At 40.8% G+C, this 26,088-nt stretch overlaps 2 protein-coding genes across 2 annotated transcripts in view; one reads left to right on the top strand and one right to left on the bottom strand.

Moving 5' to 3' along the window:
- Positions 1 to 4,313, bottom strand: part of PAICS (phosphoribosylaminoimidazole carboxylase and phosphoribosylaminoimidazolesuccinocarboxamide synthase) — a 29,124-nt gene extending 24,811 nt beyond the window's left edge. Inside the window, exons 1-3 of the mRNA XM_007946218.2 lie at positions 4,243 to 4,313; positions 3,682 to 3,864; positions 3,496 to 3,542 (exon numbers count right to left, since the gene is read on the bottom strand). Coding sequence (XP_007944409.2) covers positions 3,496 to 3,542; positions 3,682 to 3,864; positions 4,243 to 4,313 — 301 coding nt within the window. The remainder of the gene's footprint in view (positions 1 to 3,495; positions 3,543 to 3,681; positions 3,865 to 4,242) is intronic.
- The window catches only part of PPAT (phosphoribosyl pyrophosphate amidotransferase), a 46,916-nt gene continuing 25,139 nt past the window's right edge, over positions 4,312 to 26,088 (top strand). Inside the window, exon 1 of the mRNA XM_007946217.2 lies at positions 4,312 to 4,439. Within this exon, the coding sequence (XP_007944408.1) occupies positions 4,312 to 4,439 (128 nt within the window). The remainder of the gene's footprint in view (positions 4,440 to 26,088) is intronic.

The following is a 26,088-nucleotide window of genomic DNA, read 5'->3' as shown; positions in this document are numbered from 1 at the left end:
CAGAGAACCAAAAATAGCAAATAACAACTGACCATTAATACACAAGATGACATAACCCAGAAACCACAACTATGGACATATCCAAAGTAAAATGAGCTTGTAAGATTGTAAACAGGGAACCAGAGACATCAATTGGCAAGTGAGGACAACTACAAACAAAAAAGAGGGAAAAGATTTGTAGTCACAGAACTCCTAAATGGTGAGGAAGTTTAGAGAGTTGCAAGATAGAATGGACTGTTGTTACAAGTTCTGTACTTCACACCATACATAAAAACGAACTCCACATGGATCAAAGACTTAAATGTGAAACCTAAAACTATACAGTTCCTCAAGGAAAATCTAGGGGCAAATTTAAGGGCCCTAATATATGGCATAAATAGACTACACAATAGCCAAAAGATGGAAACAACCTAGGTGTCCATCAGCTGAGGAATGGATAACCAACTATGGTACATACACAGAATGGAATACTATGCAACGCTAAAGAATAATGTAGAATCTGCAAAACACCGCAGAACATGGATGAACTTGGAGGACATTATGCTGAGGGCAATAAGTCAATCACAAAAGGACAATTACTGTATTAGTCCGTTATTGTACCAAATATGAGTGACCAATATGGCAGCACTGAGGATGAGAAAGACATAGAGAGGTACATGGGAGGTACAGACAACAAATATGAACCCTTTTGCATATATAGTACTGAGTTGTAAGTGAAGGCAAACATGGGTATTTGGGTGGATAGATGGGTGGATAGGCTGAACTATTAGGTATGTCTATGAAATGGGGAGCGTATCCAAGAACATAAATAGGGTTGGCAGACAATGGTCCTATAAGTTTATGTGAATGATCAGAATTCACTTCCCAGATATATAGCAGGGTTGGCATGGGTAAGGTTGTGATCACTGCTTGGTCACAGCCAGCTACCCAGAGGGACTGAGTAGTTGAATCTGCGGGCTTGGGACCATGGTTGCAGGGGACATCAAGCTCAATTGGCATAATATACTATATAAAACATTGTTCCACCTCCTACTTTGGCGAGTAGCAACCGGGATCTTAAAAGCTACCAAGCTGCCATCTAGATGCAACAATGGGTCTCTCCTCATCCAGAACAAAGAAGAATGAAGAAAACCAAAATTCATGGAAACAATTAGTCCTAGCGACTGGTATACCATCCGATCTGCAGCCTATACAACCATGAGACCAGAAGAACTAGATGGTGCCTGGCTACCACTGACATCCACTTGGAAGGGGATCTGTGTAGCAGATCCTTCATAGAGAGGGAGAACAATGTGGAACAAAACTCAAAATCGTTTGGAGACAAAAAGGGGGGGGCTATGTTTGCTGGTCCGATAGAGCCTGGTGGAACCACTGAGACTATGGCCCCTAGCTGCCCTTCAGGTCTAGAATTGAACTCACACCTGTGGTTTCCAGCCAAACAGAAGACAGGCATATGAGTTAAACATTTACCTGAGGTAGATACACTCCTTGGAGAGAACAATCATGGGAGAAAGAAGGGCTGCTTATGCACAGGGAGACAGCTCAGGGGGCAGGAGTGTATGGAGGGATGGACACTGGGAAGAGGTAACTATGGGGAGGAAGTGGGAGGGGAGCTGTTGCATTGTGGTAAACTGTGCTCAATGTCATGAGACAAAGTATATGTAAACTGCTGTATGGAAAGTGAATTTGCTCTGTAAATCTTCACCCAAATCACAATAAAAAATAAAATAAAATGTTAAAGAGAAAAGACGTCACCTTGAAAACTAAGATGCAGCTGGCCCAAGCCATGGTATTTTCAATTGCCTCATTTGCAATTGATGTCTTTGAATTAATGGTGGTTGGCCCAGAGTATAATATATACACCATGGACTGCCAAAGGAGCAAACAAATTTGATCTGGAAGAAACGCAGCCAGAATGCTCCTTAGAAGCGAGGATAGTGTGACTTCATCTCACATACTTAGGACATGTTATCAGGCGGAACCAATCCCTGGAGAAGGACATAATGCTCGGTAGAGGGTCAACAAAGACCCTTAACCTGACAGTATGACACAGTGGTTGCTCAGTGAGCTCAAACAGCAATTGAGAGGATGGAGCAGGATTTGGCCAGTGTTTCTTTCTGTAGACATCATCTGAAAAAATAATCAGTTTATCAGGTATCCTGATAGAGGGAAAAATTTTGGTCCAATGCCTTGATTTTTTCTTTATCAATGCCTGGGTTTTCGAGAGTCATTATTCAATGTCATCATGATTTTTTTGTTGAATCTATGACCTTTTAACCTAAATTCAATTTTTCTATGTGGAATAAAAAATGTAGCCACTAGCCAACAAAAGCAATGGGGTTCACCATAAAATTAAAAATCGAGTGTGGAAGAAGTTAACATTTTATCAGCATGAATGTCATAAACGAACTTCCTTAAGGTTTTGACCATGAATATGGTTAAAAAAAAAAAGGGCCCTGGTGACAGAGTGGTTAAGCTCTCAGCTGAAAGAAAAGTTCAAACCCACCACCCACTCCACAGGAGGAAGATGTTGCAGTCTCCTTCTGTAAAGATTTGCAGCCTTGGAAGCCCTATAGGGCCGTTCTACTGAATCGACTCGATGGCGATGGGTTTGCGGTTTTTTGGGAGATATGATAAGGTGAAAAGAGCTCTGGTGGCACAATGCCTAATGCATTTGACTGCTAATCAGAACGCTGGCGGTTCAAACCCACCAGCCACTCCTCGGAAGGAAGGTTGGGCAATCTACCTCCGTAATGATGTTGTTGTTGTTGTTATGTGCCGTCGAGTCAAACCTGACTCATAGCGAATGATGATACAGCCTTGGAAATCTAAGTAGGGGTCGCTATGAGTGGGATCCAACTCCACGGCAGTGTGTTTGGTTTTTGTTTTTAAGACAAAGTGAAGCAAGGAAGTTTTCTGCCTGGGGGTCTTGGGCTCTCCAAAACCACCAAGGTATCACAGGTCACTTAAAAACAAACAAACAACAAAGATCAAACCACAAAGAATTTAGAAAGAAAACATCAATATTTTCAGAAGGCTCAATCAGTAACATAAGAAAAGCAAAACTAAATTTTCATGTGATTGTTTCTCAATTATCTACTGATTTTAAAAAGCGATTTCCAGCTATCTCCCCAATCCCTGGCCACTTCTAGTTTTAATTACCCTCTTTCTGTACTTTGCTCCTTTTCCTACACCCCAACTAGAGGCAGTACTAAGTTTCAGAAACTTAGGAGTCGTCCCAGAGAGGTTTGAGTTCACTTGGCCCTGGCCAGTCCGGGGTGGAGCGCGCAGCGCTCTGCAAGGCCCAGGCCACGTGTCCGCGTGTGTGGCTGCCTAAAGGGGAAGCAGGCCGCAAGGAGGCCAGGCACTGTCCTCAGGCTGGCAGTGTACGCGCCAAGTCCGCGAGCGATGGTCTGGGGCGGTAAGGCCATCGAAAGAAGGAAGGGGGCAGGGGGCCTGAGGAGTGCCCGGCGAACCTCGATGTGTGTTACTCACCCTCAGAGGTCGCCATTGTCTTGAAGAGGCTGGGGGTAGTGACCACGCTAGGACAAGAACCACAAATCTGGAAAAAAAAAAAAAAAAGAAGTCCCTTAGGTTCATTGGAGCTGAGTGGAGATGCCCGCGTACAACAAGCACGCTCCCGGCACCACGCCACGCTCAAGTCTAGGGCGCAGAACTAACCCAGGGACGCTCGAGTGGACCCGAGTTCGTGAGTACTCTTCCCGGAAGGCTTCCCGCCGCGCAGGCGCAGCGACGCAACGACCCCTGCGCCGCAGTCGGGCGCAGTCGTAGTCGCAGGAAATTCGATAGTGGCGCGCACTAGCATTCTCCAGCGCCCCCCCCAACCGGAGTTTCTTTCTGCCGCTAGAGAGGAGCGTACCAAGTGAAGACTGCTAGGGGAAAGCACATAGGGAAGGATATACTAAGTGTACATCCTCTGGGAGAGTGTTTTCTTAAATCCGTTATTCACATCACCTTGCCTTTGTGTGATAGGAAATACACACGTGCAGTTAATTGTAGCTATCTAGATGTCCCTGTTGGAAGACTACCTCCACCCGACTCCTCCTCTCTAGTCGCCCCGGAGACTCTCCTTCTGCCTTTGCTTATTGGTGGGCCAGGAGGGGGCGGGGTCTGGCGGCCGGGGTGAGCACGGTAATCAAGCTTTCTTATTGAAAGCACGCGCCGCCGCAGAAGCGAGGGTCGGGCCTCTAGGGAGGAAGCGGTTATCTGGAGTGTCTGGGCCGAGTAGGCTGCTGGTTGGCACTTAGACCTCGGCAGCGGCAGGTCCCGCCACGTGCTTTTGGCGGCGACATGGAGCTGGAGGAGTTGGGGATCCGAGAGGAATGTGGCGTGTTCGGCTGCATCGCCTCAGGCGAGTGGCCCACACAGCTAGATGTGCCTCATGTGATCACCTTGGGACTTGTGGGGCTGCAGCACCGGTAAGCAATGGAGTGGGAGCTGAGGGCCGAGCAGGTGAGGGGTGGGGGTGGCGGCAAGTGTGCTTCTTCATCCACTCAAGTCCTGAGCTCTGACTTGGCGACTTCGCGTGTGCTTCAGGGCGGGGAGGCCAGAGCTTTGCTTACCTGGACTGGTACCTTCTTGTGATATTCATCAGGTTGCCAGACATGTGGGAGGGCCTCCTTGTTTCTCTAGACTTTTAAAGCTGGCTTGCCCTCCAACCCCCCATGATGTTTAGAGACTTGGCTTCGTTTTTTGCACCCCTTATGAGCCTGGCCACTTTGTAGAGCTCTGGTTTGCTTGGGTTGGCCAGAACAGGACCCCTCCCCAATAGTTCTAATCTTCCAGACCCCGGAGCTGCTCTCGTGATAAGCTTGTGTAGGCTGGCGACTGGTTCAGGTCCTATACCACTTGGAGGTGTGCTTGCGGGGCCTCGAGCCTGCACAAGCTTTTGTTTGCAGGGGCATAGTTACTGAACAGATTGCGGATTTGAAGGTAGTTGTTGCTGTGGGAACGTAGGAATCATAGAGCGCAGACCCAAGGGAACAGTACTATTGGTAGTAGCAGTAGTAGGGAGTGTAAATTATCTGAAAACAAACCAATCACAGGGAATAGAACATGTGGAAAAGATCCATAGATAATGAATGAAAATATTGGTACTAGGAAGATGCCGAAAATCAACTTCGTTCTTTAAAAAGAAGGAGCAGGGAGTAGTCCTATGTTAAGATACACACTGATATTGAAAAATTAGAGGGAGATGTGTGTGTGAATGTTAAAAAATAACATTGCATTCATATTTCCATTTCTTAATACCTGACCTAATTGGAAGTTGATAGAAACAATTGCTTTGAGTTAGGGGTAAGAAATATAAACCAAGGTTTGAAATGATACCCGAAAGTAGCACAAAGTTTCCAGGAGGCTATAAGGAGCTCTGGTAGCATAGTGGCAAAAGCACTTGACCGCTAACCAGAAGGCTGGTGGTTCAAACCCACCAGCCACTCCTCGGAAGGAAGGTTGGGCAATCCTACTTCCGTAGTGATACTGCCTCGGAAACCCAAGGAGCGGTCGCTATGAGTCGGGGCCGACTCGACGACTCGACGGCACGTAACAACAACAACATACAGTAGTAATAAGTTCTAGAACAGGAGCTCTGGTAGCATAGTGCCTAAGGCACTTGACTGCTAACCAGAAGGCTGGCGGTTCAAACCCACCAGCCACTCCTCAGAAGGAAGGTTGGGCAATCCTACTTCCGTAGTGATACTGCCTCGGAAACCCAAGGAGGGGTCGCTATGAGTCGGGGCCGACTCCACGGCAAATAACAACAACAACAAGTTCTAGAACAGTTAAGGATTTGCCATAAAACTTAGCATTATGGGTGCAACTTATATAAATGCATTCCAAATGATTCTTTCTCTCTCCAAACTTAAACTAGAAGTAGACTTTTTGCTGTTTTCAGAGTCCCAGATACTTGAATTTGAGTTTCACGTTTTGTGTAAAAAAACCAAACTCACTGCCATCAAGTCTGATTCCAACTCATAGCGAACCCCCATTGGGTTTCCAAGACTGTAAATTTTTACAGAAGCAGATTACCCTCATCTTCCTTTCGAGGAGTAGAAGCTGTTGGGTTTGAAGTTTGGACCTCTTAGTGCAGCCAAATGCCTTGACCACCAGAGCTCTTTTTCACAGTTTTTATATTCCTTGTTTACTAAGAGCTGAGAGTAACTCAGAATCTGGGATGAATCAGAAAGACTTTTTTTTTTTTTTTTTTTTTAACTATAAGTCTAATCTTGGATAATTGTGGGATAGAGAGGATTCAATATATAACCCAAAGAGAAGTTAAACTGTGATTGTGTGGTACTCCAGAATGATGTTAGTTTGTAACATCCTTAAGAGAAGTTATTCTGAATGGTTTGTCATCAGAGAGGGGCACAAAGTCTCTACTTTTAGAATTGCCCAGTGGTCTGTGGGAAGTGGATGAACTGACCTTGTAGCTTCTTTTTCTCAACTGTATTTACTTTTTAGTTAAAGTTACTCCAAGTCCTTTTCATTAAAAGATGCCAGCTGAAAAAAATGGGCTGATTATTTTTTTTCCAATAGATGTTAACACTAATTGGAATTCTAGTACTTCACTCATTTTATGAAAATACTTGGCACATATGGTTGATGCTTTTTTTTTTTTTTTTTTTTTAAATGAATACAACTTGTATCTATTTTCAACATTTGCTTTTCTGTAAAAGAATTAAGAGATTGGGTAACACATGCCCATCAACAAAAGAATGGATAACCTCACTATGGTACATATACACAACAGAATACTATGCAACGCTAAAGAATAGTGTAGAATCTGCAAAATACTGCATAATGTGTAAGAACTTGGAGGACATTATGCTGAGTGAAATAAGTTAGTCACAGAAGGACAAATATTAGCCTGTTATTGTAAAAAGTTAAGCAAAGATTATATATGGAAGGAAACTTTCTTTGTTGGTTACCAGGGATGGGAGGGGAAGGAGGGAACACTTAGATAGGTAGAGACATCATGATTTGGGTAAAGGGAAGGGCAATATACCAAAAGTGAGTGACTAAGGAAAAGGAAGACACAGAGAGGTGAATAAGAGGTATAGACAACAAAAATGAACCCTTTTACATATACAATATTGCATTATCAGTGATAACAAACAATACATGGGTAAATATATGGGTAGACAGTGTCTGAATGATAAGGTATGTATAGGCAAAAGGGAACATAACTGTGACCATATGTAAAGTTGGCAGACGATACTTCTACATACTTATTTGTATGTGCTATAAGAATGTCCGTGTAAGTAGAACTAATGGGGCAAAGTTAGGATAATTTCTTAGGCATAGTCACCTACCCTGATGGAGCAAGTTATTAGACCTGTGGGCGCAGGACCGCAGTAATGGGGGACATCAAGCTCAATTGGCACAACATACTACACAAAAAATTGTCCTACATCCTTCTTTAGTGAGTAGCAACTAGGGTCTTAAAAACTTGCAAGCGGCCATGTAGATGCAAAAGTGGGTCTGTCCTGGTCTAGAGCAAAGAGGAATGAAGAAAACCAAAAACTCATGGAAACAATTAGCCCATGGGATTGAGTGCAAACCTCAGCCTATATGATCATGAGACCAGAAGAAATAGATGGTGTCCAGCTACCACTGTCAACCAACCACTCAGAAAGGGATCAGTGCAGGAGATTCTGGATAGAGTGGAAGAACAGAACAATGTGGAACAAAGCTCAAAATCTTAAAAAAATGGAAAAAAAAAGACCAGGTTTACTGGTCTGATAGAGCCCCCGAGACTGTGGTCTCTAGTTACCATTCAGTTTGGGAATTGAGCTCACTCTCTTGGCTTCCAGCCACACAGTAGATAGGCATATAGGACGAACATTTGTATCAGGTAGATAAACTCCTTAGAATGATCAGTTGTGGAGAACAGAAGGGCAATATTTGCACAGGGAGACAGCTCAGGGGGACAGGAATGCATAGGAAAAGACACAGGGAAGAAGTAACTACAGGGAAGAAGTGAGAAGAGAGCTGTTACATTGTGGGGTATTGCAAACAATGTCGTGAAACAGAATGTGTATGAACTGCTGTACAGAAGATGAATTTGCTCCGTAAACTTTCACCTAAATCACAATTTAAAAAAAAAGAGATTAGTTAACACCAAATAAGAGAAATAAGCATGTGATTATATAACAGTAGAAGGAGCCCTGGTGGTGCAGTGGTTAAGTGCTCAGCTGCTAACCAAAAGGTCTGCAGTTTGAACCCACCAGCCACCATGGGGAGGAAAAGGCGGGCAAAAAGACGGGTAGTCTGCCCTCATGAAGATAAATAGCCTAGGAAACCCTATGGGGCAGTTCTACTCTGTCCTATAGATTTGCTGAGTTGGAATTGACTTGACAGCACACAACAACATACAGTGTTAAAGCAATGTTAAATGGATTTCTCTCAGTTACATTGTTCATTTGGCTAAACAAGTCTTTGTTAAGAGACTCTGGTGTTGAAAATTGACTCTCTGGAATCTAAATTCATTCTTAATAACAGTGTCAAGAAAGAGTCACTTCTGGAGAACAGATGTATTAATGGGAAACTATTTAAGATTCATGTGGCCAATCATGGGAGAAAGAAGGGCTGTTTATGCACAGGGGGCAGGGGTGCGTGGAAGGAAGGACACAGGGAAGAGGTGACTGTCGGGAGGAAGTGGGAGGGGAGCTGTTGTATTGCGGTGAATTGTGGTCAGTGTCATGAGACAGTGTATTTGAACTGCTGTATGGAAAATGAATTTGCTCTGTAAATTTTCACCCAAATCACAATTGGGAAAAAAAATTCTTGTGGCCATGGAATCAATAAGTTGCACAGAAAGACTGATTCTTGTGCATAATCCTATTCAGCTTGTAATTTGGCTAAAGTCCTCACCTTTCAGAAGAATTGATTCTGATGAGATAAAAAGGGAAAGTCCCTCATGTCTAGAAGATAATCTGCTGCTACACTAAACTGCTAGGCAGGGTCCAGAGATTAAAAAGTAATTTTTTTTTTAATATGCTGTTGTATCAAGGTGTGTCAACTGATAGCATTGGAAGCTTAGGTAGGTTGTCACAGCTTTATGTACAGTAGAGCTAGTTGTATATACTGTACATGTTGACAAATGCTGGTCTGTGCAGAAGGGTCTATTTCCACACTCTCAACTACAATAACCCCTTGTTTTTACTACAGTAAAGTTTGAAGGGTGGTTTTTGTTTCATTTTGTTTAAGGAATTTGTTTCTTAATTATCTTCCTAAAAAATGGAATTAGAAGATGAGATTTCTATCATTGCTAGACAGTGATACACTAAGATACTTAATCTAAGTGCATTTAGCTGTAAGTATCCTAGTGCATGACTGTCTAGTAATTGATACTTCATTCATATCTTTATATGAAACACATAATGTTAAAACTTTCAAGAATTCTTCTGTTTTCCCTGAGACTAAATTTTTTAGTCAGATCATGCCTAACACAAAAAGAGAAGCAGAAACAATGTAAAAGTGGTAGAAGTGCAACAGTTGAACATTTCAGTACTTCTTCTAAGTTAAAATTTATGTGATTTACCTGATGAAATTGAGTCACATATTGGGTCTCCTGTCTGCAGACACTTTCTGTAGTATCTTTTGCTTCTGTTACGTTTTGAGGAAACTGATTTGTAGGGATCTCAAGGGCAATTTTCTTAGGAGATACAGACACCAGTTCTGCAAACAGATTATATATATATCATCAGAAAGGTACTTGTGAGAAGGATAGAGACACACTCAAATATGTATGAAATTAGTTCCCAGTTATCGCCACTTAGTACATTGGAGAACACAGGAGTAGGTTGTTGGAAAACTTGGGTTTGTTTGCTAAATTAAAGCTGGGGATATCTTATTTTAATTGATTTTCACCTATTAGTGATCACATACATAGCATATGTATAGTGTTTTGTTTTTATACACCCTTAATTTATAACCTCTATTTGAATCAAGTAATTCTAGGTTGAGGAAATTATTTACTTATTTTAAAATTGCTATTGGTGATTGCTCTGGTCTTTGATTTGGAAAGGCGCTCTGATGGCTCAGTGGTTCGGTGCTTGGCAGCTAACTGAAAAATTGGCAGTTTGAACCCTCTAGCTGCTCTGAGGGAGAAAGCTGTGGCAGTCTGTTTCCATAGAGATTACAGCCTTGGAAACTGTATGGGCCAGTTTCACCCTGTCATGTAGGGTTGCTGAGTTGGAATCAACTTGATAGCAATGGGTTTGGGTTTGGTTTTTTGTTTTTGATTTGAAAAGAGTTTTAATTTAGTTACTTTTGTAAGTTAATGATTCTTAATTTTAATCAGAAGTGTTCTCAATTTTAACCAGACTTCAAATATAACTATTTCTGAGCACTTTATTATTTGCTTCAGTATTAAGCAGAATTTAACCCAAAAGAGTTTCAGTGACATTGTTTTGTCATTCTGGTCAATTCTGGGAACAATTCCCGAATAGACCTGAAACCTAGTCCCAAGTCTCCCGGTAACACCAGTTTGACCTTGGGCAAGTCTCTTAACAGAATTCTGAATCTGTTTTTTCATCTCTTGGGCTAGATATTTATTTATGATCCTGTTCAGTGCTCATGTTCAGTGTAGAACTGTCTCATAGGGTTTCCAAGGCTTTAATTTTTATGGGAGCAGATTGGCTTATCTTTCGCGTGTGGAATAGTTTGGGGTTTGAACCACCAACCTTTTAGTTAGCAGCTGAGTGCGTAACCACTGTGCCATGAGGGCTCCGTTTTGTGTGGTGGTGGTGTTGATTGTTAGGTGACGTCAAGTCTGTTGTGACTTAGAGACCCTGTGTTCAAAATAAATGAAACGCTGCCCAGTCCTGCGCCATCCTCACAATCGTTGCTATGCTTGAGGTCATTGTTGCAGCCATTGTGTCAATCCATCTCTTTCAGGGTGTCTCTCTTTTCTGTGTGGTGTTATGTGCCGTCAAGTCAGATCTAACTCATAGCAACCCCTCCTTGGGTTTTCGAGGCGGTATTACTATGGAAGTAGATTGCCCAACCTTCCTTCCCAGGAGTGGCTGGTGGGTTTGAACTCCCAGCCTTCTGGTTAGCAGTCAAATGCCTCAGGCACTATGCTGCAGGAGCTGTGTGGTTAACCCTTAGCTATTTACCTGTTCAGTAGCATACTGGGTGTTAAGGCAAAGGCAAAAAAAAAAAAAAAAAGACAGCAAGTGAGCTAAGACAAGGTGGGGGCAGCTCATCAGATCTGCAATTTGTCTAAAAATAGAGAAATAAAATTTCAACTCTTGAGACATTAAGGGAAGGGGGGCAAGAGGGGAAATTCCTGCTATTCTCTTGTACTTCATTCAAAAAATGCCTCTTGAGCACTTACTATGTACATGCACGGCACTGTGGTGGACACTGAATATTGTTCCCTTCAGGGCAGTTGGAGGTCCCTGCCCTTGAAAGATTGGTAGTTTAAACCCACCAGCCACTATGTGAGACAAAGATGAGGCAGTCTCCTTCCGTAAAGATTTACAGCCTTGGAAACTCTACGGGGCAGTTCTATTCTGACCAACAGAATCACTATGAGTGGGAATCCACTTGAAGGTAGTGGGTCTGGTTTTTGGTTTTGGATGTTTAATGTGACATTATAGCTATTGATAAAAGGGACAGTCATATTCTTTTCATTTTTTCTATTTCGCTTGATTCTGATCAGATGATTGCGAGAGGAGAAAGGGGCATAAATGAGAACACTGCATGTGTGTGATTACATTGTCTTTTTGGTTCTGTTGACAGTTAAGGTTTTCTTTCATTCTGTGTTTTTCTAATAACAAAAGGAGTTGACTGTGCTGATGTTAATTATTTTAGGTAGGTATAACCCACTGCCGTTGAGTTGATTCTGACTTAGGGTGACTCCTTGTGTGTCAAAGTAGATTGTGCTCCATGAGCTTTTTCTTGGCTGTGATTGGACTTCCAACCTTTCAGTTAGTAGCTGAGTGCTTAATTATTTGTGCCACTGAGGGAGTCAGATAAGCTATTAATCACAGGAATTTATAGCAAGGAGAACCTTATCACTGAATAGTTTATTTTGCCATAATCCAGTGCTGGTTTTTTTCCACTGATTTAGGTCATTTAAAGAGAATTGTTAACTGGAAAGTAGTATTAGAACAAAAGATAAACCTGTGCTATTGTCACATCATTGTCTTCTAGGTTTGAAACTAGATTGGCAAAAAAAATATTTGTAACAAAAGTGGTCTGTTTAGAAGAACTTTCTAGAGAAGCTCTTTTTTAATCCACTCAGGTCTTTATTTAAAAATCAGTGTCAGGCACCTGGATTACTGTACTGCAGTATAGCTAATGAATAATAATAACAGCAATGATTATGGAGTACTTTTTTCTAAGAGCTTTCCAGGTATTAACTGACATGACTGTCACAACAACCGCATGAGGTATATATATTGTGATCACCTCTGTTTTACAGGCATAAAGAGGTTAAGCTGTAAAAATCATGGAACTGGTAAATGTTGCAGCCAGGTGATGTCACTCTGGATTTTGCAGTTTTAATAACATGGCTCAGGTATACACCTAAAACAGGTCCAGTCCTTTCTTGTTCATGTCTGGATATTTATTTATTAGAGCCTTGTTTGGTAAGACATTCAAACTAATTAAAGACTAATACAGTGAGAGTCAGAACCTGTTTTCTGCCTTGTTTTCCCAGGTTTCTCAAGTTATTCACCTTGGACAGAGTGCAGTCTTTCCAGTTTTCTATTGCTTGTTTTAGTGGAAAATTTTTGAGTTTTCCGTCTCTGACAGGTTTCTGCCTCACACAGCTTCCAGCTTTTGCAGGTTTATGATATATCTGTAGTAAGAGCAACGAGGGGCAGACCCAGGTTTGATTCTTGGCCAGTGCACCTCAAGTGCAGCCACCACTTGTCTGTCAGTGGAGACTTGCATGATGCTATGATGCTGGAAAGGTTTCAGCAGAGCCTCCAGACTAAGACAGACTAGGAAGAAAGGCCTAGTAATCTCCTTCTGAAAATCAACCAATGAAAACCTTATGGTTTATAACAGTCTTGTTGTACATGGAGTCACCATGAGACAGTGTAGAGTTGATGGACTCTAATAACAAAAACCATAACACCCATGACCATATATAAATTTAGCAGATGATACTTCTACATATGTATTTGTGTGTGTTATAACGGAGCAAAGTTATGATAACTTCTTAGCCACAGCCAAACACTCTGAGTCACCGGGTCCACGGGCTTGGGTCACTGGAGACATCAAGCTCAGTTGAGGTAACATACTACCCAAAAACATTGTTTTACATCCTACCTTGGTGAGTAGCAGCTAGAATCTTAAAAGCCTGTAAACAGCCATCTAAAACTCAAAAATAAAAACCAAACTCGCTGCCATCAAGTCAGTTCAACTCATAGTGACCCCTCCTTGGGTTTCCAAGGCGATATCTCTATGGAAGTAGATTGCCCCATCTTCCTTCTGAGGAGTAGCTGGTGGGTTTAAACCGCCAGCCTTCTGGTTATCAGTCAAATGCCTTAGGCACTACACCACCAGAGCAGGTGGCCATTTAAGATGCAGCAATTGCTCTGTCTTGATCCAGAGCAAAGAATAATGAAGAAAACCAAAGACACATGGAAACAGTCCAGTGGAATAGTGGTCCATGTGATCCTCAACCTTCATGACTATGAGACTAGAAGAACTAGATGGTGCCTGGCAACCACTGTCTGACACTTGGAAAGGGATCAGTGTAGGAGATCCTGGATAGAGTGAGAGAAAAATGTGGAAGAAAAGTCAAAATCATAAAAAAGACCAGGCTTTCAGGTCTAATAGAGACTGGTGAAACTGCCAAGACTATGGCACCTTGTCACCCTTCAGGCCTGGAATTGAACTCCCTTCTGTGACTTCTAGCCAAAGAATAGACAGGTATATACAGTGAACATTTACACCAGGTAGGTGCACTTCTTAGAACAATTAACCATGGGAGATCGGAAGGGCAGTATTTGCACAGGGAGACAACTAAGAGGGCAGGAATTCAGTACTATACTGAGACATAAGTGACTTTGCCTCTCTCCTAACGTTGTTTAAAAGTTGTTGTTATGTGTCGTCGAGTTGGACCCAACTCATAGCAACCCCTCCTTGGGTTTCTGAGATGGTATCACTACGGAAGTAGATTGCCCAACCTTCCGTCCGAGGAGTAGCTGGTGGGTTTGAACTGCCAGCCTTCTGGTTAGCAGTCAAATGCCTTAGGCACTGTGCCACCAGAGCTCCTGTTGTTTATATAGTGGCCCTTTTTTACCTTCAACCAAATCACTGGACTTTGATATATAAGAAAGAAAAACTCACTATGTACAGCCCTCTCAATTTTGTATAAATTGAAAAGCAAGGTGACCAAGCAAATATTCTTACTTGCTTTATACTGATTTGAAAATATTTTAAGTTATGACTCAGTGCTTCTGAAAACAGTTAACTGTTTGAATGGCTGATAGGCATGTGAGGAGATCTCAATATTATTAAATCATTACTTGCTGCCATGGAGTCGTTTCTGACTCATAGCGATCTCCATTGGGTTTCTCAGGCTGTAAATCTTTATGGAAGATCGCCCCGTCTTCCTTCTGCCAAGTGGCTGGTGGGTTTGAATTGCTGACCTTCCGGTTAGCAGTCACTTGCCTTATCCACTATGCCACAAGAGCTCCTATTAAGTCGTTGTTGTTGTTGTTATGTGCTGTCAAGTCGGACCCGACTCATAGTAACCCCTCCTTGGGTTTCCGAGGCATTATCACTACGGAAGTAGATTGCCCCATCTTCCTTCTGTGGAGTGGCTGGTGGGTTTGAACCGCCAGCCTTCTGGTTAGCAGTCAAGTGCCTTGGGACTATGCTACCAGAGCTCCTATTAAGTCATTAGGGAATGAAAATTAAAACCACAATGAAGTACCACACCTCCCCATCCAAATGCTTTAAAAAAAAAAAAAAAAGCAGTGCCAAGGGTTGATGAGGATATGGACCAATAGGAGTGCCTATGTACTCACTGGGTGTATAAAATGGTACTATGACTTTGGAAAACAAGCAGTATTTACTAAAAAAGGGGGAAGGCCCTCAACAAGATGGATAGACACGGTGGCTGAAGCGATGGGCTCAAGTATAGTAGAGATTGTGAGGCTGGCACAGGACCAGACAGGGTTTCATTCTGTTGTACATAAGGTCATTGTGAGTCAGAAACAACTCTATGGCACACAGCAACAACAACAGGTGATGGCTACAGTCCCACTCATAGGTACATAGTCAACAAAAATGTGTACATATGTTCTTTAAGAGACATGCAAGAGACAATGGGCCTCTCGAAGAGTATGAAGGGATGGACACTGGGAGGAGGTAACTATGGGGAGGAAGTGGGAGGGGAGCTGCTGCATTGTAAATTTTGGTCAATGACATGAGACAAAGTATATGTGAACTGCTGTATGAAAAGTGAATTTACTCTGTAAATCTTCACCCAAATCCTAATAAAAAAAAAAAAGAGAGAGACATGCAAGAATTTTTATAGCAGCACTATTCATAATAACCCAAGCTGGAAACAGTGTCCAAGATGGAATAGATTTTTAAAAGTTTGTATATTAAAAAAAAGGAAAAGATAAAGAACTGCTAAAAGCAAATTCATGGATGAATTTCACGATGTTGAACCAAAGAAGCTTAACATTAAAGAGTATAACCTGCATGATTCCGAAACTAAACTATGGTGATAGAAGTCAGAATAGTGGTAACCAATGACTGAGAGGCTTCTTTTAAAAAAAAGAAAACAGAAACCAAACCTGTTGTGGTTGAGTCAATTTCTACTCATGGTGACCCCATGTATATCAGAATACATTTGCTCCAGACGGTTTTCTTGGCTGTAATCTTTACAGAAGCAGATCTCCAGGCCTTTCTTGCACTGAGTGGGTTCAGACCACTAACTGTCAGATTAATAGTCAAACACAAACTTCTTGCACCAACCAAACAGTCTTCTGTTGTTATATAACACTGAGTCGATCCCAATTCTTAGTGAGCTTCTGGGACAGAGTAGAACTGCCCCATAGAGTAATACTGTTTCTGAGAAGGAGCTTTAGTGGCACAGTGGTAAAGCATTCAGCTGCTAACCAAAAGGTCAACAATTTGAACCCACCAGCCGCTCCATGGGAGAAAGATAAGGCAGTCAGCTTCTGTAAGGATTTATAGCTTTGGAATACCTATGGGGCAGTTCTGCTCTGTTTTATAGGGTTACTGTGAGTCAGAATCAACTACATGGCTGTGGGTTTGGGTTGTTTGTTTGTTTGTTTGTTTTTGTTTTTTAAAGTATCTTTATGTGAGCAGATTGCCAGGTCTTTCTCCCATGGAGTGGTTAGTGGGTTTGAACTACCAACCTTTCAGTTAGCAGCTGAGTGCTTGACCATTGTCCCACCAGTGCACCAGTGCTCCTTGAGAGACTTTTAGGGTACTGAAAAAAAAAAAAACTCGGTGCTGTGGAGTGGATTCGGACTCATAGCGACCCCTCCTTGGGTTTCTGAGGTGGTACCACTACGGAAGTAGATTGCCCTGTCTTCCTTCCAAGGAGTGGCTGTTCAGTTTGAACCTCCAGCCTTCTGGTTTGCAGTCAAATACCTTTAGGCACTATGCCACCAGAGCTCCTTCTAAGGTGTGAGTAATGTTTTATATTTGATTTGTGGGTGTGGTTACATGAGTGTGTTGACTTGTTGAGCTGTTTACTTACTTGTGTTTACTCAAAACAAGTCCTATTTGTGTATAAAATGCTATGAAGCTGGATTATCCTAGAGATCCAGGGAGGTACAGTGATTTGCTCATTGTTGAGTGACAGGCGTCAGAGAGAGACTTAAACCCAGGTTTTCTGATTCTCAGTCCAGTGCTTTTTCTTTTATACTATCTTCACCACCACCTCCTCCTTTATCTATATAACTATATTATGTTATCTTTTCTGATATCTGTGGTGAGTCAATTTGGAATTGCAGCTCAATAATTAGATTGACTTCTAGTTTTGGTTTAGTGCAGACTTACTAAATGATTCCCATTAGTAATTGCCTTTAGAGAAACCAGTATTCAGAGCATTTATGGTTTGTTTGTTTTTTCCCTTTGACTTTACATACTAGTCTTCTGATAGCAATCACTGTAAAGTGATTTAAATTTAAAGGCTTGTGATAAAGGCATAGTAATGGAAAAATGTATTTCTGACTCTGGGAAAGTTTCCAATAACTGTTACTTTCACTCTTAATACTCTGAAGTGAATCTTTTCTCAGCATTCTTTGCTCTGGGTTCACAAATAATATATTTAGTCTAATTTGTCAAGGACAGGAATAAGCGTATCTGTTATCAGGAAAAAGCAACAGAAATTTTTCTCACTGGGAAAACTTGGCATTTCTCAGGCTCTTACCATCTTCATGTGCTTTTCTCTTGATGCTCAAAGTTCCTAGGTTTTTGTTATGACCTTCAAATAATCCTTAGGACAAACAAACAAAAAACATAGGGAAATAACCATTATATTACATCATTTGAAATACATTAATCTTTAGGCATTCAGTTGTACTAAACATTTAAGCAATTGAATAGATGAAGAATGAGTTAAAAACTAAGGAATAGAGGTATAACATTTGGTACAAGATTTGGAGGAAAAAAACTTGATACTTTAAAAATTAAGTATGCATTTTGCTAGCTTTTTGGGTCATTTGAATATGTAATAGTATTAGGATTTTACTTTTGAAGATTTTTTTCCCCCCTGGCTAAGTTAAAATGCAAAGAGCAAACTTTATAGAATTTTTTTTTTAAGGACCAATTTTAAGGTTACCATGTTTCCATTTGGCAGTTCTGAAAGTTGGTCCTTTTAGGATGCAGTCAACTTCTTTATAAAATCTCATTTTTCTTCGAGGGTTCCCATTTTTCTTTTGTAAAACTCTATATTCATATTTTAAATTTTTGTATTTTGTGCGACATTGTTTCCAGTCTCTGTCTATTCCAAATTCCATTAGTCTTCTGGCAATTTCCTCAAATATTTCTTTGTTTCTTGTGGCCCCTTCAAGCATTTGCTTAATTTTTTCATCAGACCATATGTGTATCAGTGTTCTGACCTCATTATCACACCATTGTTTTCCAGCCTCTGTGTCGTTCACTGTGAGGATCCGTAAATGATTTTTAGGATCTTCTAAAGAAATACAATGACCAATAAGTCTACATAATTTGCAATTATTCAGTCTTACAGATAAATCTTGTATTTTGAGTTTTATTCCATTAAAACTCATGAATGGTATAAAGCACTGAGAATTAACATCCATAATTTCAATGAGGGTAAAAAAAATTTATCCATATTCAAAAAAAATATTTTAGAACATTATAAGGCACATCATTAGAAATACATTGTTGTTGTTGTTGTTGTTTGCCGTCGAGTCAGCCCTGACTCATAGCGACCCTTCCTTGGGTTTCCGAGGCAGTATCACTACGGAAGTAGGATTGCCCAACCTTCCTTCCGAGGAGTGGCTGGTGGGTTTGAACCGCCAGCCTTCTGGTTAGCAGTCAAGTGCTTTTAGCCACTATGCTACCAGAGCTCCCAGAAATACATTAGTATTTATATTATTAGTGTGAATAATTTAGCTGCTTTTCATCAGAAGGTAATCTTCATTAGATACTTAGGGACATGGAGAGTCTCAGTGTTTACTAATTTGTGTTAGTAAGAAGTAGGAATATTTTCGTTCCTCCCCCACCATTTTCTCTACCAATTAGGAAACATTTCAGGTAACACATACAGAGATCTTCCCTGTAACTACTTAAACTGGTATAAATTAGACTTCAATATCAAAATAACATTATAGGTTAATAATTTAGACCCTGTACCTGATTCAGTGATATTTTCTGCTGCCAGGGGGCCATCCACATCTTCTGAAGCAGTACTTATGGTGTCATCTTCTGTCAGAAAACAGAGTAGCAGTTTAAATTTGTCGTATATAACATTCTGGTTTACTTTTGCAGTTGAATATTGTGCAGAAGAACTAGTAGGGCTTGATTCTAGCATGAAAACTCTATCCTTGAAGCCAAAAACATTTGTCATCTCTAGCCAGATTTTTAAATGGCCTCATAGGATTCACTGCCTTCAGAATCTTGGAAGTATCAGTATTAAAAGCCACAAGGCAGTATGTTGTACTGGGAGTGTGATGGCATCTTTCATTGTTGACACAGAGTTTTTATGTATATTTTCTCATTAGGTCCTCATTGTAGCTAAAAGTGATCCTTACTATATAGTACATGTTAAAGATAAATAAAGACTAAGACTTAATGGTCTTAGCAGATTTCACACTGATACGTTAACACTCTGTAGTATTCATCCTGAAGACTCCCACTAGAGCAACTGAGACAACCAGACAGGTGATAAACGTTTTAAGAAGTGAGAGTGCTTAGCCTAATAAATAAAACATGAATTTATTCTAGTGTACCAGTGTCTGTATAGAATATTTACAGGTCAGTTGTTTGTAATTTGGGGGAAGTTCCACTTTTTTTTTTATAAATGGTGATTTGGGTGAAAGTTTACAGAGCAAATTCACTCTCCATACAGCAGTTCACATACACTTTGTCTCATGACATTGACTACAATTTACCACAATGCAACAGCTTCCCTCCCACTTCCTCCCGATAGTTACCTCTTCCCTGTGTCCATCCCTCCAGGCACTCCTGCCCCCTGAGCTGCTTCCCTGTGAAACCACCTGTCCACCCATCTATCCACCCATAATACCCATGTTTGCCTTTACTGACAACGCAGTACTGTATGTGCAAAAGGGTTCATCTTTGTTGTCTGTATCTCCCATGGACCTCTCTATGTCTTCCTCTTCCTCAGTTCCACCATGTTGATCACTCACATTTGGTACATTGCCCGTCTCTTCACCCAAATCAGTACTTATCTCTATCTATCTAACAGTGTTCCCTCCCCTCTCCTCCCCTCCCACCCCTGGTAACCAACAAAGAAAATTTCCTTCTATAGATAAACTGTTCCTTGACTTTTACAATAACGGCCTAATACAATATTTGTCCTTCTGTGATTGACTTATTTCACTCAGCATAATGTCCTCCAAGTTCATCCATGTTATGTGGTGTTTTACAGATTCTACATTATGCTTTAGGGTTGCATAGTATTCTATTGTGTGAATGTACCATAGTTGGTCATGCATTCCTTAGTTGATGGACACCTAGGTTGTTTTCATCTTTCAGCTGTTGTAAATAGTGCTGCGATGAACATGATTGTGCATATGTTTGTTCTTGTCCTGGCTCTCACTTTTTTAAGATACATACCTAGTAATGGAATGGCAGTTCTCCTTTTTTTTATGTATATGGTAGATTTACACCATTGAAGAGTACAGCACTGGTGTGATAATAGTCTTTCATCCAGACAACACTTCCCTGTGCACTGGGACTTTTTTTTTTTTTTTTTTTTTTTAGAAAAACAAAAACTGTGTGACTAGATCTTTTGGTACAATAAATAAAGGCTTTTATGAAGTTGATTGTAATGATTGTTGTAAAACTAGATAATTAATTGTATTAAAAGACCAGTGAGGCAAAAGATGGTTATGGTGCCTTTAAGCATGTGCAGTAACATAGGTATCTGAAGAATTCCATCAGGATAGGGCCAGAACTTCTTATTAAGGACATGTTTGCACAGTAAGACTGGGATGAAGTTTAGGTTCTAGCAATAACAAGACCTCAAATGACAGATTGTACTCTTGGAGCCACATAGGACTACCTCATAAAGTATCTGGTTAGTGCAACAACACTAGATATGCTACCATAGTAGAATATTAACATTAAAGAAAAGTAGAAATTGTTTTTGGATATGTACGTGGGGAAAACTGAAGACTGGGCAGTCTACTTCCCGTAAAGATTTACCTCCTCAGAAATGCAGAGGGGATTGCTAGGAGTCAGAATTGACTCAATGGCACTGAATTTGGTTTGATTTGGTTTTATATATAAAGATCAAAAGAGAAGAAAAAGATACTACTTTGAGATACATTATTAAAAAAACAAACAAACAAACTCAGTGCCATGGAGTCAATTCCAACTCATAGCGACCCCCTTTGGGTTTCCGAGGTGGTAAATCTTTACGGAAGTAGATTGCCCAGTCTTCCTTCCATGGAGTGGCTGGTGGGTTTGAACCATCAACCTTCTGGTTAGTAGTCACATACCTTAGGCACTACACCAACAGAACTGCACCCAAAGCTCTGATGGCCAGTAAGCTGGCCTGCTAAGTAATGATGTGCAGCAGAGTCGGGGCAGAATGGAGGAGGATGTAGTCAGCAATTCTTTCTAACAATAAGCATGTCAAAATCTAATATGTAGGTTTTAATTCTTCATAATTTTTCACGTTCCCTGGAAATTTGAAAATGTGTTTACCTAAGTCACTCTTGTGGGAGATAATGTTAAAGAAGATGTTGATAGGAATGTCAAATGATGCAGGCATTATGTAAATTTGGCATTTCTTCAAAACATTCAACATAGTTACCCTATGTATGACCCAGCTATTCCTAGGGGTATGTGTGTGTATATGTATATGTGTGTGTGTATGTATGTATGTATATGTGTATATAGGCGCTCTGGTGGCATTCAGACCCACCAGACACTCCTTGGAAGGAAGACTGGGCAAGCTACTTCTGTAGAGATACCACCTCGGAAACCCAAGAAGGGGTTGCTATGAGTCGGGATTGATTCGAAGGCAGTGAGTTTAGGGTTTTTTTGGTGTATGTGTATATATGTTCATATGGATATGAAACATGTTAAAATAAAAATTTGTATACAAATGTCATAGCATGATTATTAATAATGGCCAAAAAGTAGAAACTATACAAATAATGTCCAACAACTGATCGATAAAATGTGGTATATTTATACAGTGGGATATTATTCAGCCATAAAAAGAAAAATGATGTACTGATAAATGCTACAACACAGATGAATCTTGAAAACATGCCAAGTGAATGAAGTGAGGACATAAAAGGCCACAATGTATGATACCATTCATACAATTCCATAGAGGCAGAAAGTCAATGAGGAGTGACTGCTCACAGATTGGGAATTTCTTTTTGGGGTGATGAAAATGTTCTGAAATTAGAGAGTAGTTATGGTAGCATAACACAGTGAATATGCTAAAAACCACAGCATTGTACAGTACAAATTTAAATGGTGAATTTATAGTATGTGAATTAAAACTCAAAAAATTTCTAGGGGTTGAGTCTAGAAAAGGGAGATAAAGTGAAGGAAGGTCAAAAGTAGATATAAATGCAGTAATGACTATGAGATTATAAAGGAACATGAACTGTACTGTACTTCACAAAAATATTATAAATTTGGATATTGGGTTTGTATATTATATGCCTCAAGAAACGTTGTTGTTGTTATGTGCCGTCGAGTTGGACCCGACTCATAGCGAGCCCTCCTTGGGTTTCTGAGGCAGTATCACTACGGAAGTAGATTGCCCAACCTTCCTTCCGAGGAGTGCCCGGTGGGTTTGAACCACCAGCCTTCAGGTTAGCAGTCAAGTGCCTTAGGCACTATGCTCCCAGAGCTCCCCAGGAAACATTAGTAATCTTTTTCTCTGAAAACTAGGTGAAGAGAGTCTGAGTGAAAGGGAGTGGTGACTGAACGTTTACTTTATAGGACCTTACTTAGTAACTTAAGATGTGTCAGATATTACTCTGTGGTCTGTTATAAGTACTTTTTGTTTGTTACAAACAGCCGACAATGCAATGTTTTACACTTTTTAACTTGGCGCACGCTGAGTGCTCATCTCCAGCCAACTGAAGACCAAGCCTTTTTGGACCCTATATAGTCTGAGGATCTCAACTTCTCTGCTCCAGTAGCATTTCCTTTCATTTAACAAATTACATTGAATTTCAGTTTTTAAATTTACTTGATTTTTGTCTTCCAATTGACCTTCGTTTTCTCAATGTCCCCAGTATCTAGATTGCATCTGCTGAATATGTAACTATTGATATGCTCAGAAATGCTTAGATAGTATGTTTTAATGCAAAAGTCTTGTTCTGTTGCTAACCAACTCTCTTTTATCCAGTTTTAATTTATTTAAATGTAAGTAGCCACATGTGCCTAGTGACAACTTTTTTTAAATTGAAATTTTTATTGAGGTAATTGTAGAGGTATATGCAGTTATCAGAAGTAGTACAGAGAGATCTCTTGTACACTTTGCCCAATTTCCCCCAATGGTAACATTTGCTATACCTTGTATAGTGTCACACCCAGAATACTGGACGTTGATACAATCCACAGTTTTTATTCATATTTCCCTAATTTTATAGACAGTTCCTGGTTCCAAACAAGATTCATTCCTAAGTGTGTCTTTAAGTCTCAGTAAGTCTTTAAGCCTAATTTGTAAGTAAGTGGGAACAGGCACTTGTGATTCTTATTTAGCCTTATTTTAGTGCAGGAAAAAGCAGCTCTGGTGGCACTGTGGTTAAAGCATTGGGCTACTAACCAGAAGGTCGATGGTTAGAACCCACCAGCTGCTCTGCGGAAGAAAGATGAGGCAGTCTGCTTCTGTAAAGATTTACAGTGACGGAAACCCAATGGGCATCATTAAAAGTCAGAATCAATTCAACGGCATTGAGTTTGGGTTTGGTTAGTACAAGAAAAGGCTCAAGCCTTCTCAGTGATTTAGAAGCTGTACATGCAGCAAGTGAAAGTGATTGTGATGAATTTGCCTTTTTCAAAGTCAGTCTTTTCAAAGTGAGGACAAATTTACATAACATTAAATGGCAAGTAGAACAGAACAAGGGGACACTGCATGGTTTAACATCAAGAAGGAAGTGTGTCAGAGGTTGTATCCTTTCACCATACATTCTGTATGCTGACCAAATAATCCGAGGAGCTGGAGTGTATGAGGGAGAATGTGGCATCAGGGTTGGAGGATTCATTAACAACCTGTGATACACAGATGAATCAACTTTGCTTGCTGAAAGTAAGGATGACTTGAAACACTTAACTGATGAAGACTACAGTCTGCAGTATGGATTACACCTCAATATAAAGAAAACCGAAATCCTCACAACTGGACCAATAAGCAGCAGCACTATAAATGGAGAAAACACTGAAGTTGTCAAAGACTTCATATTGCTTGGTTCTATGATCAACACCAATGGAAGCAGCAGTCAAGATATCAGACGACGTTTTACACTGGGCAAACCTGCTACAAAAGACCTCTTTCAAGTACTGAAGAGCAAAGATGTCTCCTTGAGGACTAAGGTGCACCTGACACAAGCCATGGTATTTTCATTTGCCTCATATGCACGTGAGAGCTGGACAATGAGGAAGACTGAAGAAGGGTGGTTGCTTTTGAGTTGTGGTGCTGGCGAAGAATGCAGAAAGTACCATGGACTGCTAAAAGAACTAACAAATCTGTCCTGAGGAAGTGCAGCCAGAATGCTCCTTGAAAGTAAGAATGGCCAGACTTTGTCTTACCTACTTTGGTCATGTTGTCAGAAGGGACCATTCCCTGGAGAAGGATATTGTGCTTGGTAAAGTGGAGGGTCATTGAAAGAGGGGAAGGTCTTCAACAAGGTGGATTGACACAGTGGCTACAATGATGGGCTCAGGTATAGCAAGGATAGTGGAGCCGGCACAGGACCGGGCAGTGTTTCATTCTGCTGTACATGGGGTCACTATGAGTGGGAGATGACTCGGCAGCACTTAGCAACAGCAACAGGAGTTGTCGTTACGTCAGACAGTCATAGTCCCAGGACTGCCTATACTTGTACTTACTTTGTGTGTGTGTATGTATTAAGTTCTATATAATAATTCATTACTGTTACCTGTGTAAGTTCCTGTCTCCACTATTACTGTCAAGATACCAAACCGTTTCAGTACCACAATGATCTTTTAAGTTACCTTTTATAACCACTTATACCACTCCCTTCCACCCTCGGTTACCACCTCCCCGGCCCCTTCCCTGTCTGGTCCCAGTGGCTATGTTTAGGAGAGCACAAGTTCAGGGTAAACTTTGAGCTCAAGCCATATAAGCATAGAATATGAATTAAAAGATTTTATGTAAGTGAATGAAATAGTTCTAGATTCAGGCACATGTCCTACTTCTAGGAAATAAGAATGTTTATAGGAATTAGGTATTACACAGACAGTTTGAGTAATTCACCTTAAAAAATAAGATACCATATTGTGGTGAGGAATCCCTAAATTCACCACTTTTTTTTAGGAAAGAGGAGCATTCCGCTTCTTAAAAGTTTATTAAAATATTTCTTAGAACTAAGGGGCAAAGTTAGGATCACTTCTTAGGCACAGTTAACTATCCTGATGAAGCAAGTTGTTGGACCTGTGGCCTTGGGACCATGGTCACAGGGGACATCAAGCTCAATTGGCATAATAACATACTACACTAAAACATTGTTCTGTATCCTACTTAGGTGAGTAGCGACTGGGGTCTTAAAAGCTTGCAAGTGAGTATCTAGATGCAACAGTGGGTGTCTCCTGGTCTAGGGCAAAGAAGAATGAAGAAAACCAAAGACTCGTGGAAACAATTAGTCCAAGGGACTAGTGGGCCATACGAACCTCAGCTTATATGACCATGAGACCAGAAGAACTTGATGGTGCCCAGCTACCATTGTCAACCACCCAGAAAGAGATCAGCGCAGGGGATCCTAGATAGAATGGGAGAGCAATGTGGAACAAAACTCAAAATCATGAAGAAAAAAAAAGACTGGGTTTACTGGTCAAATGGAGCCTGGTAAAATCCCCCAAGACTGTGGCCTGTAGTTACACTTTAGGCCTGGAATTGAACTCACTCCTGTGGCTTCTAGCCAAGTAATATACAGGCATATAGGGTGAACATTTACATCAGGTAGATAACACTGTTTAGAACGCTCAATCATGGGAGAACAGAAGGGCATTATTTCTACAGGGAGATAGCTCAGAGGGCAGGAGTGCATAGGAAAGGAGGACACAGGGAAGAGGTAATCACTGGGAGAAGGTGGGAAGATAGCTATCACATTGTAGAGATTGCAGCCTATGTCATGAAAGAAAATGTGTATGAACTCCTGTATGAAAAATGAATTTGCTCTGTAAACT

This window comes from Orycteropus afer, unplaced genomic scaffold (genome assembly GCF_000298275.1).
Source record: "Orycteropus afer afer isolate SDZICR_OR568_19922 unplaced genomic scaffold, OryAfe1.0 scaffold00153, whole genome shotgun sequence".
In the NCBI taxonomy this organism is placed as follows: domain Eukaryota; kingdom Metazoa; phylum Chordata; class Mammalia; order Tubulidentata; family Orycteropodidae; genus Orycteropus; species Orycteropus afer.
Note: the sequence above shows the minus strand (reverse complement) of the source record. Positions and strands in the feature narration are given on the sequence as shown.